Source organism: Sorghum bicolor, chromosome 5 (genome assembly GCF_000003195.3).
Source record: "Sorghum bicolor cultivar BTx623 chromosome 5, Sorghum_bicolor_NCBIv3, whole genome shotgun sequence".
Taxonomy (NCBI): Eukaryota; Viridiplantae; Streptophyta; class Magnoliopsida; order Poales; family Poaceae; genus Sorghum; species Sorghum bicolor.
Window position 1 is genome coordinate 2,191,578 of NC_012874.2, and position 18,030 is coordinate 2,209,607.

Below are 18,030 nucleotides of genomic sequence, written 5' to 3' on the forward strand. Positions count from 1 at the left end.
GGGATGATATAAGTCGTGGCAGAAAGTACTGTTGGCTGATTTGTTGTGAGATAAAAACACTGCTAAATAGCTGGCTGATTGGGCTGATAAGCTCAAGCGAACAAGGTGGTTCAACTCTTCTGCACCGTTTCAAAATAAGATGTGTTAGAAACTAGGACATGAAATCCTCCATTGAGGTTGGACCAACACTACTACACAAACTTTTTTGGAGGGGGCAAAACAGATTAACCAAGGCGAGCATCACAACCTTCTCGATCCAAAGGTCGTAGTAAATCGATCTTTCCTAAGGTGGTTCAAATGCACACCTCGGTAAATCAAATAAAAAAGAAAAAACTGCAACCCAAACCTGGTCGGGATCTAGGCCTCGTGCCACTGCTGCGGCCTGGATCTAGGAGCTATTGCTGCTACTGACGGAACCCTCATCGGATCCGCTGCTCGCTGTGGCCACTCGTTGTAGGGGTGCCGGGCCCGCGCTCGCCGCCATGGTGGTAAATCAGGCCCTTCCCCGCCGGATCCGCGCCGAGAGAGGAATAGGGAGAGGCGTCACCCTACCTGTCGGCTGTCGAGAGGGAGAAGGAGAGGTAGAGTCTTATGGGGGAGAGAGGAAGCGCCGCATGGGGAAGAATGAGGGGCTCCTCCTGCGCCACACAGGGGAGAGAGGGAGCAGCGCGACAGGGAAGAGGGAGGGACGCTACCCTAGTTGCCCGCTATGGAGAGAAAGAGGGAGAGGGAGAAGGAGAGGGAGGGGCAGCGCTGCACAGGGGAGGAAGCAACGCACGAGATCAGGGGAAGAGAGGGAGGGTGCAGCGACTGAGATTGAGAGAGGGAGAGACCAAGAGAGAGATCGGAAGGAAGAAAACCCTGACTTTTGCTTGTATATAAGCCCGGTAGAAGTCTGATTTGGGCTTTGCCTAGGCTCAGTATATTCAGAGGCGAGCTTTAAGATGACCATTTCTGAAAATATATCATTTTTGCAGGTGGTTGTCTTAAAATAAAACGACCACTTTGGTTAATTGTCGGGCATTAACCAAGTCGGTTGAATTTTTATAAACATCTTGGTTAATGTTTGGGTAGTGTCTCGTAAAATCATTCTTTTAGCAGTGCAATAATGACTTAGCATTGTGTTGAAGCAGGAGACAAGCTAAAACTAACTACACAACCAATAATGACGGGTGTAATATAGGAATGCAAACGAAATTAGAAAACATGGCACTAATTAATTGGGCGGGTGGCAATTCAACAACCACCCTGCTGGTTATGATTTGAATTATCGATTGACACGATTGTTGGACTGACAGAGTGTATTGTAGGGCCTCGGTTGTTTACATTTCAGAGTACGTACGTAATAATGCGTGTGTATATGCGACCAGAAATTTATTTCATGTGGTGTTGAGACAAGCTAATTAATAATTAGGTGTGAATCGGCTCCTCCTCCCAAACACTCACCAAACTACAATATGCATGTGTCGTCGTCCCAGTGCACACCTGAACTAACAAACATGTGTGTACCTACTATACTACTCCTTCTATACCCATATATACCCATAAAGGAAGTCGTTTAGGACCAGTGGCGGACCTAGAGATTTTCTAGAGCCCGGGCGAAATATGGCCATTGATAAGTGATAATATATTTGTATAAACATATTTCTACAAAGAGAAAAGATAGCACAACCACTCAGTGCAATGGCTGCCAATTTATGAGTCAGGCTGCCTTCTATACTAGATGATTTGCTGCATCTTTGTGTTTTTCCATACAAACCTACGTAATTTATTGCCTGTCTAATACTCGTATAAGCTCAGCATAACAAGCATATACACCTGAGCGCAGCGTGCCAGCCCGGGCAGGCGCCCAGGGTCGCCGGGCCTTGGGTCCGCCTATGTTTAGGACAACGGTGTGTGATTTTCAAAATCTAACTTTGACTTCTTGTTTTTATAAAAAATATTTATTAAAAAGTAATACATGATATACATAACTCGCCGCCGTGCACACATGCAAAGCTTTTATTTGATTCCCTGACATGATCCAAAAAGACTCATCATATGCCTTGCCGGAGGACATGTGAGGCCTTGTTTAGGTCGGAAAAAATTTCGGATTTCGCTACTGTAGCATTTTCGTTTTTATTTGATAAATATTATCCAACCATAAACTAACTAGGATTAAAAAAATTCGTCTCGCGATTTACAAACAAACTGTGTAATTAGTTTTTGTTTTCGTCTATATTTAATGCTTCATACATGTGCCGCAAGATTCGATGTGACGAGGAATCTTGAAAACTTTTTGGATTTTGGCGTGAACTAAACAAGGCCTGAGTTTCTCAGGTCGGGAAATTGAAGCAAACAGATCGACTCGCTATTTGTTAGCTGTAGTTTCAAACAAAGAATCTAATGAGCAAACGCTCGATCGCCGTGTATCCAGCCGTAAGGTTGAATTGGAGTAGCAACAAGATATGTCACGGTCATGTGGGTTATTCGCGCTCATCAGTCATCATCACGACGTACTGTGTGTGCTGTACGTTTGTGCTCGCCATGGTTCGTGCATGGCGCGAGGTCGACGACATGCATGCATGGCCGGTTCCTTTCGGGTAGCCAACTGTACTTTTTTTATTTTTTAGAAAAATGACATAATTTTATTTACCAAGATCTCCCAAGTTATTTGAGACCTAGCTAGAGCATGTTTGTTTCCTCTTGCTAAGTTTTAGTCAGCTAAAACTATTTTAGTTAATTACTCTTGATTAGGTGACTAGTGGGACTAAACTATTTTAACTTCCTTTGAGTCGTGTTGTTAGAAGTTTAGCTAATAAAGTGACTAAAGTTTAGCTAACTAAAATTTAGCAAGAAGAAGCCCTAACTTCATACCGAACTAAACGAGTCTAACAAGCCTAGCCAGCCCATGAGCTTTTTTGTCCAGTTTTCTTCAGTCATGCTCAATGAACAGATGTTATTACAAAGGGGGAAATAGCTCTTTTTTTTCATTTAGGTTCATCTCAGTTACAATATATACTGGGGAAAAAAGACTAGCTTGTTATAAAAAAGGCTCATTTTCCTTCAGTTTTTTTAAAAAAGATTACTTTTTTTCCTTGAACATCGTTTTCTGTTTCAAGAAAAACAGGTTCTTTTTAATTTCAGTTTTTTTTGTTTTGAAAAAAAAGCTCTTTTTTTGGCGCTGAAGTGTGCTGATTAGAAAGCCCCTTTTATTTGCTTCAGTTTAATTTCAGTTTGATTTTTCCCCTACAAAAAGGGCTCGTTTCCTTCACGCTCATTTCAGTTATTACCAGAAAAAGGGTCATTTCCCCCTTCCTTCAGGTTAATTTCAGTTTTTTCGTTTTTTTCAGCGCTGCAGTGTTCTGATTGCTGCCTGCCGTGCGAGAGATTCCCGGCGGTGATGTGGCAACGGCGACTCGGCGATCATCATGCGTGCAGACTCTACGCAGCATACGTGCATGTGGCGCTGCCGCCCACCGAGGCCGGCGGCCGGCCGGACCCGGACCCCGACCCCTACTGTCGGCGTCACCGTCGCCGTCGGCGACATTAAGCAGCGGCCAGCAGGCGCCGCTGTCGCGAGTGAATAAACGAGCTCACCTCCACGCCTCCATCGCCGTCGCGGCGGCCGGAGTGGCGTCCGGCGACGGTTCGACCAATCATGGCTCATGCACCGCACGCCGCACGCACAGTGCTCCACCACGACGGCGCGCGCGACGACGCGATGGCACCCGTCCGTTCCGGTCCGGCGCCCGATGTGGACGGCTCCGTACCAGACGCCCCGCCGCTGCTTGCCACGGAGCTCACCGCCACCTCTGACTGACATCACAGGCCACTCCTTTTTCTTTTCTTTTTTTTTTCCTTGTTTCTTTCCAACAAGAAAAAGACTTGGCTGGCAGTGGCAGCTTGTCCATTTCTCGTCAGCTTATGCAGTCCATGTGGTGGATGGATGCAGTTGGAAATTTGGAATTCTTCATTCATTCTTTCCCTTCCGGCCGTCCTTCGTCTTCGTCCCCTACCTCTCTCTCCATCTCCATCTCCATCTCCCTCCCTGCTTTCTCCTCCTGCTGCTGACACTACCACTATTAGAGGCCAGGCCATCCAAGCTGCCTCTCCTCCCGTGACAGCAGCTAGCTACCTGCCTGCTGCTCCTGATCGAGGCGCCACCCAGCTCTTCGTCGCCCCTAGCAGCCGCTTCCCGAGATCCTTTTCAGTCTTCACCACCACCAGGTCCAGAACAGAGCGCAATCTGCCTCGGACTTGACTTGGTTCGTCCAGTCCAGCTGCCGGAGCTCCATCAGCTACACCTGCCTGTAAGTTCCCCTTCCCCCTTCCTGGCCGCCGCCCGCCGGCCCTGACGACGCCCTCTTCTCTCTGCTTGCAACCAGGCCCTGCTCTCTGTGTGCGCGCGCGCTCGTCCTCCCTCCCCAATTGAGTTCCTTTCGGTGTTTGTGGATTAACAAAAAAAAAAGGAATTTCTTTCCCTTTTTTCGAGTTCCATCCACGGCCTAAATTGGAATTTCGTTTCGTGTTTGGATTGATGATTTCGCCCGTGCGTCGTCCCAGGCAGCAGCACCACCTGAAATCTGGCGGGCCTCTGCTGAATGTCTCCGTCCACGGCCTCCCCTGTTTGCTGTTGTTAGCCTTTGCTGCAGTGCAGAGCTTCTTCTGCCTCCGTCCTTCCTGCTGCTTCATCTCCATTCCCCCAGCCTGAAAAATGCCTCTCTTTTTTTTTCTTTTTTTTTTCTGCTGACCATGTTTCTTGGGATAGTTGTTGCCTCAACTCGTACGGATGGAGAATGGGAATATGGATATGAATATGCCACTCGCCTGCTATCTTACCCTTTGTGGATGACTGACTGAATATTCAATTCGATGGAGTGCATATAGCTTGGTTATTCTTTGCACTTCCCATCCTGTCATGTCTGATGATATTGGGATATTGCCACAAAATATTCTGTCCAGATCCCAAGGAAGCAAAGCCAAAGCCAAAGGATGGTCTAACTTCTCTTTGACTCCCAATTGATTAGATTATTCCAGTGAGCGAGAGAGAGAAAGAGGGGAAAAAAAACTTTTCGATTTCGTGAGATCTTGTCTAGGTACTTAGCAGCCCCATGCATGAACTGAATTGTTCACTAATTTCCTGATGACTTGCTTGCTTCCTGTGGGGAGTGGGAGAGCCGGAGAGGAATGAATAACAAACAGGCTGAACCGACGGCTGTTCACCTGTCGACTGTCGTGGATTTTCTTTCAAATTGGGCAACCTTCTATTCTAGTTCTGCAGGCCAACATAACAATTGACCACTGCATATCATTGTCCTTCCGTGGTTTCATCAAAGAGTAGGTAGACGACATGCAGCATGCTGAATGCATCACGCATCCAGCATCCTGATTCAACTCGTGTCTATCTATCCTGCTGCCATCTTTCTCACTGTCAGCTGTACAGTACAGTAAGCCCTGTAACAATCTGGGTGAAAAATTTTTCCACGCAGGACAGTGAAACCACACGCATAGAAGATTCCTGATCTCCTGGTGTTCCATTCCACAGGGGGGGTGAGAAGGCAGGGAATGAGTACAACCAAGGTGAAGAGACGTGTGGGCAAGTATGAGCTCGGCCGCACCATAGGTGAGGGCACATTCGCAAAGGTCAGGTTCGCGAGGGACACGGTGACCGGCGAGGCCGTAGCCATCAAGATCCTAGATAAGGATAAGGTACTCAAGCACAAGATGGTCGAGCAGGTGAGGTCACTTTCAGTCACGTACTTTGTATTATTGCTGTGTTTTTTTCTTTCTTCCTAAAGTTTGGTGGTGTTTCACATCTCGTTGATTGTGGGGTCTGTCTCTGCCCCCCTCCCCCCCCCCCCGGTAGTGTCTCTGCTTTTGACTAGTCCACTATGGGCTTAGCAACTTTGTTCAGCATTGAATTAGCAGTTCCTTGTTGGTGAAATGTTTGTTTACATGTTTGATTGAATGCAGATTAAGCGGGAAATCTCGACGATGAAGTTAATCAAGCACCCTAATGTTGTCCGCATATACGAGGTACCTTTCTTGGTGATCTTACAAAGTCATTGATCAGAAGAGAACCAAGTCAGAATATTCCCTAGCCTGCACATTTTCTTTTCACTAGGACCAGGTTTCAGGCAATTGCTGATCTTTTTCACAAATCGATGTTTTCATTGATCTGTAGGTGATGGGAAGTAAAACAAAGATCTACATAGTGTTAGAATTTGCTACTGGTGGCGAGCTCTTTGACACAATTGTAAGTGATATACACATTGCCCATTACAGTTTATTTAGTTTCTGCTATACCTACTTCGTTACTGTTTCAGTGCCCACAGAATTTTCCGATGTATCACCAACAGATTTTCATTAATTAAATGTATTCTTCATTGTAAAGGTTAACCACGGTCGGATGAGGGAAGATGAGGCAAGGAGGTACTTCCAACAATTAATCAATGCAGTTGATTATTGTCATAGCAGGGGTGTGTACCACCGGGATTTAAAAGTGAGCTCAACTTCTCTCTGTGTGTGTGTGTGTGTGTTTCTGCAATTGAGAGGTCTATTTCAGAATCTAAACTATGATACTTGCAGCCTGAAAATTTACTGCTTGATTCATATGGAAACCTGAAAGTCTCTGACTTTGGGCTCAGTGCGCTATCTCAGCAGATGAAGGTAACGACTTCTTACTTGTATTCCTCCAAGTTACCAATGATACTTGAGTAATTACAGGGTAAAGTTTCACACATTTTGCTCAACAAATAACCATAGCCCTTCAAGCTTGAAAATCTTCAGACCCCTCAAACATATTTTTAAGCATGTTTCTTGTCTCTTTTATCTTGTTCAGGATGATGGACTGCTGCACACAACTTGTGGGACTCCAAACTATGTTGCACCAGAGGTAATGCCAGAAAAGTAAATAAAATGAACCAACAATGCATATTATGGAGATTAATGTTCAATCAGTTAAATATCTTCGTTATAGGTCCTTGAAGATCAAGGCTATGACGGTGCAATGGCTGATCTGTGGTCATGTGGAGTTATCCTGTTTGTTCTGCTAGCAGGGTATTTGCCATTTGAGGACTCTAATCTCATGACTTTGTATAAGAAAGTGAGAATTTCATGGCTTTTAGGTCATTGCTGTAGTCTTTCTTATTCATGCTTATTTGACTTTACCCTTCTTTTCCTGGCAGATATCAAATGCAGAATTTACATTTCCACCATGGACATCTTTTCCTGCCAAGAGGTTGTTAACAAGAATCCTTGATCCAAATCCAATGACGGTATGCCACAGCACAAAAACTGCTTGAAAATAAATATACTAGTGAAACAATCCTAAGATAATGGAACAGAACATATCTGCATTCACCATATAATATATCCACAGTAGGCTCATAGATCACCTGATGCTGCCAATATCTGGTATTAAATGGTATTCCCATCGATCCAGCATTTGTAATATAACTCAAATTAACACAAATTTTAGAAGTTCCTAATGTACATACGAGTATGCAGCAACTGTTACGGTTGAGGAAAAAAAATCAGTTTTCTATTAGAGAAAAGTATAGGCAATTTGGCAATGCACATATCTCAAAATTGTGTCAGTAAAAAATTGCAAATTTGCAACTTCCAGTCAAGGATGGGTTGAGAATATGCTGAGCCTGAGTCTGGTTTCAAAATAAATGAGTCTCCATAATTTTATCTTACTCCATTGGATTCAACTCACATTTTGGTAAATCATGGCAGAGAATAACAATCCCAGAAATATTAGAGGATGAATGGTTCAAAAAGGGCTACAAGCGCCCAGAGTTTGATGAAAAATATGACACCACGTTGGATGATGTGGATGCTGTCTTCAATGATTCAGAAGTGAGTAAATGGCGCATTTTATTTTCCTTCTCATGCATAATGTCACAGATTGTACTTACCAACAAGTTTTACAATTGTTATTTGCCATCATTCAGGAGCACCATGTGACAGAAAAGAAAGAAGAAGAACCAGTAGCTCTGAACGCATTTGAACTGATCTCAATGTCAGCAGGCCTAAACCTTGGAAACTTATTCGACTCAGAGCAGGTAAAGGATGTTCCTGAGTGCTCTGTAGTAACCTAGAACTTCTAAATTGCAACGTGTGATACCTTAAATCATCACGACTTTCTAAGGACATTGCCATGCCAGTAAAAGCAAGTTACACAATTACAAAGGATGTTGCAAGCTAATTCTAGTTATAATGCCTATGTGGTCAGTAGTTCCAACAGTACTTGCGATTTTTTTTCTCAGTTTAGAATTTCCCATCATGATTTTACAACCTTACTATTTTGTAGTCTCTACTCTAATTTTTAGTCACTCTATCTGCAGGAGTTCAAAAGAGAAACAAGGTTTACATCAAAATGTCCACCCAAAGAAATTGTCCGCAAGATTGAGGAAGCTGCAAAACCTCTAGGATTTGATGTTCAGAAGAAAAATTACAAGGTTCCTACACGTAACTCTAATAACTAATTATTTGATGGCATGACTTCACGAAATGAATACAAACTTTAAATATATCTTTCTGCATGCTAAAAGTTCTCTTTTTCTTTGTGTGATCAGTTGAGGCTCGAAAAGGTTAAGGCAGGGAGGAAGGGGAACCTCAATGTTGCTACTGAGGTAATGCCTAATTGTTTTCCCTAACTGCAATCTTCTTTCTGTGAACTTCTTCTGCCTAACATTTATTATTCATGTTGATTCAGATACTGCAAGTTGCACCCTCCCTTCATATGGTAGAAGTCCGAAAAGCAAAAGGTGACACTCTGGAATTTCATAAGGTAACTATGAGGCATGCAAAGATCAAGCCAATAAAGAAACAAATGTATTCATGTACTACAGTTCAGAAGCTGAACAATCTGATTAATCCCTATCCATCTGCTTGTCCAATCACCCGTAGTTTGGATTCACTAAATTACTGGAATTCATTGTTTGTTTGTTATTTCAGCATCTTTTGTTTGAACAGTATGTACTTAAATGTGTAAGCTGTAATTCTCTGCAGTTCTACAAGAACCTTTCCAAGACCTTAAAGGACGTCGTCTGGAAATCCGACGATACTCAAATGCTACATGCTGCTTAGCAGAACCTCGGAGAGGAAGAATGGCAAACTATTTTGTGTACCATCCTTCCAAGCAGATTCCGATTCTGTAGTCTGTACTCAGCACTGCATTCTGCATGTAATAGTGGATGACCCAGGAAATTGCGCTGGTACTCCACCATTGTTGTAAATGCTGCATCTTGAGTTGCTTGCTGTAGTTGAAGGGAAGTTCATTCAGTAGGTTTTGAGTATGAGTTTTGTATATCGGTATATGCCTATGAGTCATGTTGAAACACTATGATCAGAATCTGCAAAAATGAAGCCCAGAATGTTCTTGCCATCTTGACCCAGTTCTCAGGACTGAACAGAAGGGCTTAATCTGCCTTCCATTTTCAAGAAAAAGAAAAAGAGACACTTTAATTGGGAACTCAATTGGTATTCAGTCATCATTTCAGTAATTTTCTTTCCATTTACACCGCGAATCATGCAGATTCATGCTTTGCTTGCTGTTAGTTACATTTGTTTATCCTGACAGCTAGAAACTAAGGTGGCAGAGTGAGTAGAGTTTCAGAGGATTGTACAGGAGGGGCAGAGTCTCTTGGAGTGACTTGACTCACTCCCATGGTCTTCCAGCTCCTGGTTCCTTCGTCTGCACAAGAACCCAACATTACATTTCAGACTCCAGGTACAAATCATGCATGAACAATTCATATTCCTATTGATCAGGATGAGTGGATGACAGAGGACGACTTACTTGGCGAGCATGACCTTGGTGAACTCGTTGTAGTTGATCTGCCCGTCGCCGTCGGCGTCGGCCTCACGGAGCATCTCGGCGAGCTCCTCGTCGGAGAGTTTCTCGCCGAGGTTCTGGAGGACGTGGCGGAGCTCGTCGCGGGAGATGAAGCCGTTCTGGTCCTGGTCGAACACGCGGAAGGCCTCCCGGAGCTCGTCCTCGTCGGCGCCGCTGGCCTCCTGCATCTGGCGCGCCAGCAGGGTGAGGAACTCCTGGAAGTCGATGGCGCCGCTGCCGTCCGCGTCCACCTCGTCCACCATCCCCTGCAGCTCCTCCTCCGTCGGGCTCTGCCCCAGCGACCGCATCACCGTGCCCAGCTCCTTGGTCGTGATCGTCCCTGCACCCATCCATCCATCCATTGTCAAATGCCGTTGCAATTGCAATCCATCGACCAAGAACGCAATGCGATGCGATGCGAGCAAGAACGAACAATGTGATGCAAAGATTCTAGAAGATGAGGAAAATGGATGGCCGGCCGTACCGTCGCCATCTTTGTCGAAGAGGCTGAACGCCTCCCGGAACTCCTCGATCTGTTTCTTGGTCAGCGTCTGCTCCACCTCCTCCATCCTCCCTCCCTCCCTCCCTCCCTCCTCGCTCTCAATTATTCTTCAATCCACCGCTGATCGATCGATCGATCGGTCTCTTTAGTCCCGTTGGAGACGCCTCATGATCGATGAACGACGCATTGTTCTCCTCAATCACAGATTCACAGGCAACTCTGGACGGGCGGAGGCAAATTCGTGTTGATCGAGGAAAGGCCAAGCTGAAATTCCCCTCTCTGTTGCTCTGGTGTTCGCGCTCTTGCGTTTGGCTAAAATAAGGAGTCTGGGCGAATTATATACCTGCTCACAAATAACAAACCTTTTTTTTTGGTTTATTTTATTATTACCCAGAAAAACCTTTTGGAACTTTGATTCTGGGTAGCTATGAGTTCAGAAACATTAGTAAATTATGATGTTCTAATAAAACATAAGTATTTTTAGTCTGAGTTCGAAACTGCATGTACACAATAAATCTAATGCATTTAAATGGTACTCCCTCCATTCCAAATTATAAATTTATTCAAATAAAACATAAGTATTTTCTTGATAAAAACCTTTTTGCTATTTGCTATGTATTTAGATACATACTATGCCTAGATGCATAATATGAACAATGTATCTAGAAAAACCTAAATGTCTTGTAATTTTAAATAAAGGAAGTATTTTAGTGTATTAATATGTATATAACTTCTACAATACGTTTAGTTTGGAAACTTAATAACACCATAAATGCATGAGAATATAAGTGCATTTTACTGAGCATCTCCAACCATTATGCATTTGAAGTTATGCATTTTAGGCAAATTGCAAACCCCCAAATGAAAATGGCAAGGCTAAAATCGGATGATCTCCAACTGTTATGCAAAATGCCAAATCCATCATCTTTTTTTTCCGAAAATTTTGTTTCGCGGCACTCCTTCCCGCGCGGCCAATCGATCCCGCGCCAAACAGCCCGCCGTCGTCTCCCGTTCACCAATTCCCGCGCCAAACAGCCGCGTAGTACTGATCGTGAGCTGCGCAGTTCGTCGTTCCCGTTCGCAATAACGATCTCCCGTTCCGTTAGTTCCCGTTCACCGTACCAGTTCGTTGTCTGTTGGCCATCAGTTCGTCGTCGTACAGGTTCGCCCCTTGGCTCCAGTACCGATCTCCATCAGGTCCTGTTCCCCATCAGTTTCCGGTCGCCGCCATCAGTTCGTCGTCAAGGCAGGTCGCCGCCATCGCGTACCTGGCCGGCGTTGATGAGGACGCGTTGTGTCGTCCTATTGTGCGCTGCTTCGTCCAAACGCGCGCTGCGAAGCTGGCGAAGGAGGACGCGCGATGCTTCTCCTATCGCGCGAAGTGGTGGCGGCGCGAAGGGAAACCGCGCGAAGGGAAGAAAAAGGCCCGCGAGGTGGAACCGAGAATCCCGTGATCTCTATTTGCATAGCCGGACTCCTTTGGCATATATGCCAAGTTTTCCCCTCTAAATGCATAGCTATGTAAAATGCAAAGTCCAAATGCATAACGATTGGAGGGGTTTTTTTGGAGTTTTATGCATTTTGGTAAATGCCAAGTCCATTTGCATAATGGTTGGAGTTGCTCGTAGTGGTTAAAGTCACATCCCAAAATTATATGAAAAGATAAGTATTTTTTAAAAAAACATAAGCATTCTCCCGCACGCAAAAACATAACCGTTTTTTATTTTATTTTATTTATTTATTTTTGCCAAAGACATTATGTATTCCTTTCTTGGCATAGAAAAAAAATTCTTTTTTGTTTGCCATTAATTTGGAAGTATAGAAAACTGTATAGCTTATCAATGCTTCTTTATGCAAACTGACCAAGTAAAGCATCCCCAACCGTTTTGCATAATTGGTTTGGCAAATGAGGGAGTTTGCCAAGTCTCAAAAAAATATGGCAAAGGTGAAAAGAGGCAATCTCCAATGGTTTGGCATTAACCACTTCGCGCCAATTTCCCAATGCCAAGTGTGAACAGGTTTGGCATATATGCCAATCCTTCCTCTCTTTTTGCCAAGTTAACAAAATTGCAAAGTCTAAATGCCAAACCGTTGGATAAGTGTTTTTAAGACTTTTTTGCAAATACATGAATGCAAAGCTTATTTGCAAAACGGTTGGCTGCTTGTTTTACTGCTCGTCACAGGCACGCGCTACTTTATGCAAAATCTCACAAGATAACAAATGTTCTCAAGTCCCAACCTTTCTTTTCGAGCACGTTTTTATTTTTCCAACCGCAGACCAATCTATTCTTTCGCCTGTTTTCAATCTCTCTTATGCTATGTATATATGCATTATTTAATAGAAAGAATATGTGCCTACCTGATATATTTAATTTTCTATCTATGTACAAAGTGAGCACATACTCAGCAGCATTTACAAATGGACGGCTGCCAAATTTTCCAAAACAAACAAAGCCAGCATCAGACCGCCGACCAGGCTGTCGTCGTCCTTCCCGTCTATGCCTATTGATTGCTACCGAATAGCATCAACCAAATCTAACCACGTAGCATGACAACCAATCAAATTGGTCCTTTCACCACCTAAAGCTGCTGCTAGCTTGAAGCAACACCACAGTGTCAGGTGCTTTATGCTGGACCAACATCCAACTGAATTATCAGGGGAAGAAACAAACGGCATTCGACAGAGAGGGCTGCCATCCAAGATACTATCAAAAGCATGTGACTATTACATCTATAGAGTAAAATGCACCAAAGGTCCATTAAATTTTGCAGGGTGTCACCTAGGTCCATCAACTCTCAAAGTGCATTTTTTCAACAACAACAAAAAAAAAACTCTCAAAGTGCATTTCTTTTTTTTGACGCAAACGGCAGGGAAGTTCCCTACCTATATTTCTAGGTCCATTAACTTTTGCAGGGGTGTCACCTAGGTCCATCAACTATCAAAGTGCATTTCTAGGTCCATTAACTTTTGCAGATGTGTCACCTAGGTCCATCAACTCTCAAAGTGCATTTCTAGGTCCATAAACTTTTGAAGTGATTCACCAGGCATCCATACACCTTAATTTTACTCTATATCTTATCATCTATGTATATAGCATAGAATCTCTGACAATCAAATTTCTCATCATGCCCGAACACGTAACATTGCACTCAAGCTAAACTGGGATGCAATATACACACGACTGCAAGTGTAAACCTAGATGACAGGACTTGTAAGTTGAAAATTGCTACTGACAGTCAAAAAAAAAATGCTACCAAAAGCACCTATGGCTCAGAAGATGCCACGGTTGTATCAGTACTGCTAGGAATGGTTGTATCAATGCTGCTAGGCATCAAGACATTGAAGCCATCAATTGCCGTTGATATGATCATCGAGGGTATCTGTGGATGCCAGTGCAGTTCTTTCAAATCTCTCTGGCCCTGCTCATACAAACAGATGTCATAAGTTCGCCTTCTCTCATGTAACCATTAAAAAAAAGAATAAGACAAATCATATGCCCACAAAAGATGGGAGCCAAAAGCAAGTAGCGTCCAATGCCATCATAATAAAATGAGGATAATTTAATTGTACTACCTGATGAACGAATAGAAGTTGTGGGGGCAAATCTTCTGGTGCATTTGCCTGCTCTTTCATCTTTGCTCTGAACTCAGCCTCCTCTTCTGCATCTCTTTCCAATGAAAGGTCCCAAATTCTAAAACCCAAACAATTCAGGAGATGTGTCAGCAAATACCAGGCAAAAATAATCAAGTAATCTAGTGCATCTAAAACATGAATGACAAGGAAAAGGATGGAAAGTTACGTTAGTTGATGATCTTCAGAAGTTACAGCTAATGATGAAGCTTCATGTGGACTCCACTCGATTGATGTAATTGCTTTCTTGTGGTACTCAAAATGCGCAACCAACGAGTCCTCCTATCAGTACGATACAGGGGACAGGAGAAAAAGATTGACAACTATTAAGCAATACTTGAAAAGGTACGAAACCAAAATTACTATCAGCAGAAGATAAATTGGGCAATATGGTATAACCATGGTAGTTAGTCAGCTGCACCAATTTGCACACTGTGACATACACATACTAGCAGTAATAGAACATATTTAGTGTAGGATACCTAACTTAAAGAAAAACTCGCGGCAAAAGCATAGCTCATCAATTTTTCTTTATACATGAGTCACTTTTGAAAACTTTCTAATATCTTCAGAACACCAAGTCGTGTGTAATTTTGTTACCGCATATTACACAGAGGCAAACAGAAGCCCAACTTAAAACAAAATAGAAACAAAAAGAAAATAACATTGAGTTGGTTACATCTGAGATTCACAAGCACAAAAGGTTGTGGCTTATCAAGAAGAAAAATACCTGAATAAATCTAAGATCACGAACTGAGAAACTGCCATCATCACACCCTGAGGCTATCATGCGGCTAGCAAGCCTGACTTGCGAGTCAAAATGCGAGTAAAACATTATGCGCCAGTAAGTTATAGTACTCACGAAATCAATAGATTTTTCGACTTGATATACCTATTCCATGAGATAACATTCACATCAGCTTTATGAGCCTTGATAGATATACAAGGTTCCTTCCCTGTACGTATATCCCATATTGATATTGTTCCATCGGCGGAACAAGAGGCAAATACGTCGGCTTCTGTGGGACTCCACTGCAAAGACATAAATGTAATAGTTCAGACAATCACATTCAAAGAAACATGTGAATAGATATATGATACAGCATTCAGACATGCCTGTAAATCTTCAACACTGGCTGAGTGTCCAACAAATAGATTCACATCTACGTTCCAGTTAGATGGAGTCGGCTCCCACAGGTGAATGCTCTTATTGCAGTCACCTGCATAGAAAATGAATTAATTTAATCCATGAAAATGTGTACATGCCAAACTAAATGGTACCAATGATTTATGAGCACGGAATATAGGAAGACATGACGTGTTAAGTTCTCAACTATGGAAACATTTTAAACATCACAGCAGATGACAAATATTGTGAAATGTGCAAGATCATATACACACCAGAAACAAGCTTCCAGTAACAAGTGGACTCCAATCAACTGCATATCCCTCAGCTTTATGGCCACTAAATACTTTCACAGGTGTCTGTCTGTGGATTACGTCATCTTCTTTGGGTGCAGGTGTCGCTGACTCTGCTAAAGAATTAAGGATGGAGCTCAAGTCCCACACCTGCAAATTTATCAACCAGGAACAGTTTAGCAATTCACAAAGAACTAGTCAGCATGGTGCGCTCTGTTTCTGGACATATGTTTTCAAAAAGAAATGTAACACATATGTATCCATTCTGTTACGATTTGGCGCAGCGGAGCCGTCTGCTGCTTCCCAAGGTGAAGACAGGACGAACCGGCAGAGATCTGAGCCGGATGCTGAAGGTTGGACAGAGGTGCGCTACAGGCACAACAGGAGACGCGGCAACCAAGCACATTCAAGGCGCTCACCCACCGGCAACACAGCTCCCCGCTCGGCCATTCATCAAATCGTCAAAGGCAAGTGCTTCCGCTGCCTCTCCAGAGGACACACAGCTGCTGCTTGCAGGGACCCAGTCCGATGCCTCACCTGCGGGCGCATCGGCCATAAAGCCAGGGACTGCAAGCCTCCGTCCAAGCAGCCACGACTCCAAGCCGCGCCCAAGCAACCTCCCCACCCCGAGGACATCGCTGCGTTCCCACTTCCCAGAGCTCCCTTCACCGGCAATGGCGCTGCCGGGAGCTCCTCAGCTTCGCCCGATGGAGACCGCGGCAACGGCGGCCACGAACACCGCCATGGAGGAGGAGCTGCAGCGCCTCTCCCGCTGCGCTATGGTGGCTTGTTTATGCAGGGAGCGGGATGATGTCAGCCCGGAGGAGGTCAAGCGGATGCTCTGCACCAAGCTGGGTGTCCTAGACAGGGACATCAAGGTCACGCGACACCGCCCAGAGGACTTCCTCATCGTCTTCGAGCACCAGCACCACCGTGACGCCGCTTTGGACATGAGGCGGCCTCAAGTCGGCAGCATCGGCATACGCTTCCTTCCCTGGCGTATCCTCCCCTACAGCGACCGCATCGAGCTGCGCCACCACGTCCGCCTCTGCCTTGAGGGAATCCCGGCCCACGCATGGAATGAGAGCATCGCGAAGAGGACCATTGCGAGGGCCTGCGACATCGACTACATGGAGGGGCGCTCGATCCGCCGCGACGACACCCGTGCGCTTTATCTCTGGGCGTGGACGCACGATCCCTCCGACATCCCCAAGGTAACGTGGCTGACACTTACAGGAGGCTCTGCGGTGGTGCATGAGGGCGCCGCCCCACCAAGAGGACGGTGTGGACTCACCTTCAGGGTCCTTGTCCACCTCGACATCGTCGAGCCACCACCGGATGAGTATGGTAACTCCATCGCGCGGACAATCGACTGGCGCTATGGCGTAGTCGATGGGGAACGCATCCCGCGGGAACGCCGCGACCCTCCACCAGACGCCAGCCGCGACCGACGCCGCGACGACGACGACGACAGACGCGGCCGCCGCAGCGACAAGAACAGGGGCTGGGGCTCCAGGATGTTCCGCAGCCTATCCCGCGCGCCGAACAGGGATAGGGAGCGGGAGCGCTCCGCATCTCGCCAGGGGCGCCGCCACGACGCTGCTTCTTCGACGGGGGGGCGCCGACGCGCATCCTCGCAGGGGTCCCCCTCCGGCCTCAACAAGGCGTGCCGGGAGGTGCAAACTCCTGCTCCAGCACCTGAACCGCAGCGCGGGCGCAGCGTGGAGCGCAGCAGCCCGTGGCGTGGCGGGCATGTCCAGCGCTCGCCGCCCAGGGATGTCGCGCGCCAGCAGGACCACGGCTCACCACCAAGGGCTCTTGACTCCCCCCGGCTACGCGACACAAGGTGCAGCAACTTCAACGACAGGGACCGCTCCCCGAGCCCAAGTCCGCAGGCGCTGCGCGTTCAGGCTGCACGGGCACATCCCCCGCTGACTCCCTCGTGCATTGCAGGGCTCCCCATCAGGACGAGAGGGGGGAGACATTGCGTCCATCTTTTGCCCGTTTCAAGCCGGGACGGGTCTTCACGCGCAGGCCTCGCAACGACAAGGCGTCGGCTACACCCCCGCCACCTGAAGACGCCGCGATCACAGCGCCCTACACCGCCCCTCCGGCTGTTACCCGTTTCAAGCCGGGACGCCACTACACCCGCAGGCCGCGCGGGCCTGGTGGCGTCAGGCCACATCGTCGCGGCACCTCACAGGCCTCCGCCGCGCCTCACGAGGCCAAGGGAGGCACACGGGCGGAGGCTTTCCTCTCCACCATTGCAAGGCCGGTGTCCCCCGCCCTACTTCGTCTTCCAACCGACAGGGGGGACGCGCGTCGTCGCCGCAAGACACCGCCAGCCCATCGTGGAGTCCGTCGCAGCGCCCGCATTGCGACAAGGGCATGGCCGAGGGGCAACACTGTGGACTGTGCCAGACAGATCCTCATGAAACGCCTAGGAGTCATGGAGGAGAAAGATGACCAATTCACCGACGACCAGTTCCTGCGCTACGTTCAGCTCTTCCAGGGCCACCTCGATGACACGGCGATTGCAGCTCTGACATCTCTGTGTGGCCTGGAGGACCCCCCGAACCTGGAGATCGGCCAAGTTTAGAGAACTGTCATCCACAAGGGGAACTTCATGTATCAACATGTTAGTCGTCAGTT

General features: G+C 46.1%; 4 protein-coding genes and 1 long non-coding RNA gene across 8 annotated transcripts; 3 read left to right on the top strand and 2 right to left on the bottom strand.

The window, feature by feature from the left end:
• On the top strand, positions 3,913–9,463 carry LOC110435572 (CBL-interacting protein kinase 32). 4 transcript variants are annotated; one of them, XM_021461244.1, is made up of 15 exons: positions 3,913–4,292; positions 5,472–5,718; positions 5,956–6,018; positions 6,167–6,238; positions 6,377–6,484; positions 6,571–6,651; positions 6,824–6,877; positions 6,962–7,087; positions 7,170–7,259; positions 7,723–7,845; positions 7,941–8,051; positions 8,334–8,447; positions 8,565–8,621; positions 8,705–8,779; positions 9,001–9,463. In XM_021461244.1, the coding sequence occupies exons 2-15, from the start codon at positions 5,548–5,550 to the stop codon at positions 9,076–9,078; spliced, it is 1,323 nt and encodes a 440-aa protein (XP_021316919.1). In that variant the 5' UTR covers positions 3,913–4,292; positions 5,472–5,547; the 3' UTR covers positions 9,079–9,463. The 4 variants fall into 4 exon arrangements, with proteins under 4 accessions (XP_021316919.1, XP_021316921.1, XP_021316920.1 ...); XM_021461246.1 differs by having other exon boundaries at positions 5,477–5,718; XM_021461245.1 differs by having other exon boundaries at positions 5,528–5,718.
• On the bottom strand, positions 9,457–10,535 carry LOC8083070 (neo-calmodulin). Its single transcript, XM_002450168.2, has 3 exons — positions 10,311–10,535; positions 9,791–10,166; positions 9,457–9,685 (listed from the first exon to the last, which is right to left on the bottom strand). The coding sequence occupies exons 1-3, from the start codon at positions 10,393–10,395 to the stop codon at positions 9,604–9,606; spliced, it is 543 nt and encodes a 180-aa protein (XP_002450213.1). The 5' UTR covers positions 10,396–10,535; the 3' UTR covers positions 9,457–9,603.
• Positions 10,197–10,814, top strand: LOC110435574. The gene is made up of 2 exons (XR_002453332.1): positions 10,197–10,369; positions 10,534–10,814. It is a non-coding gene; the product is annotated as an uncharacterized LOC110435574 (long non-coding RNA).
• LOC8083071 (glutamate-rich WD repeat-containing protein 1) lies at positions 13,338–16,014 on the bottom strand. The gene is made up of 9 exons (XM_021461378.1): positions 15,916–16,014; positions 15,460–15,528; positions 15,361–15,388; positions 15,076–15,179; positions 14,852–14,991; positions 14,690–14,762; positions 14,129–14,241; positions 13,903–14,020; positions 13,338–13,748 (listed from the first exon to the last, which is right to left on the bottom strand). The coding sequence occupies exons 1-9, from the start codon at positions 16,012–16,014 to the stop codon at positions 13,593–13,595; spliced, it is 900 nt and encodes a 299-aa protein (XP_021317053.1). The 3' UTR covers positions 13,338–13,592.
• LOC8083072 (zinc finger CCCH domain-containing protein 18) lies at positions 16,053–17,813 on the top strand. The gene has a single exon (XM_021461379.1). The coding sequence runs from the start codon at positions 16,053–16,055 to the stop codon at positions 17,811–17,813; it is 1,761 nt and encodes a 586-aa protein (XP_021317054.1).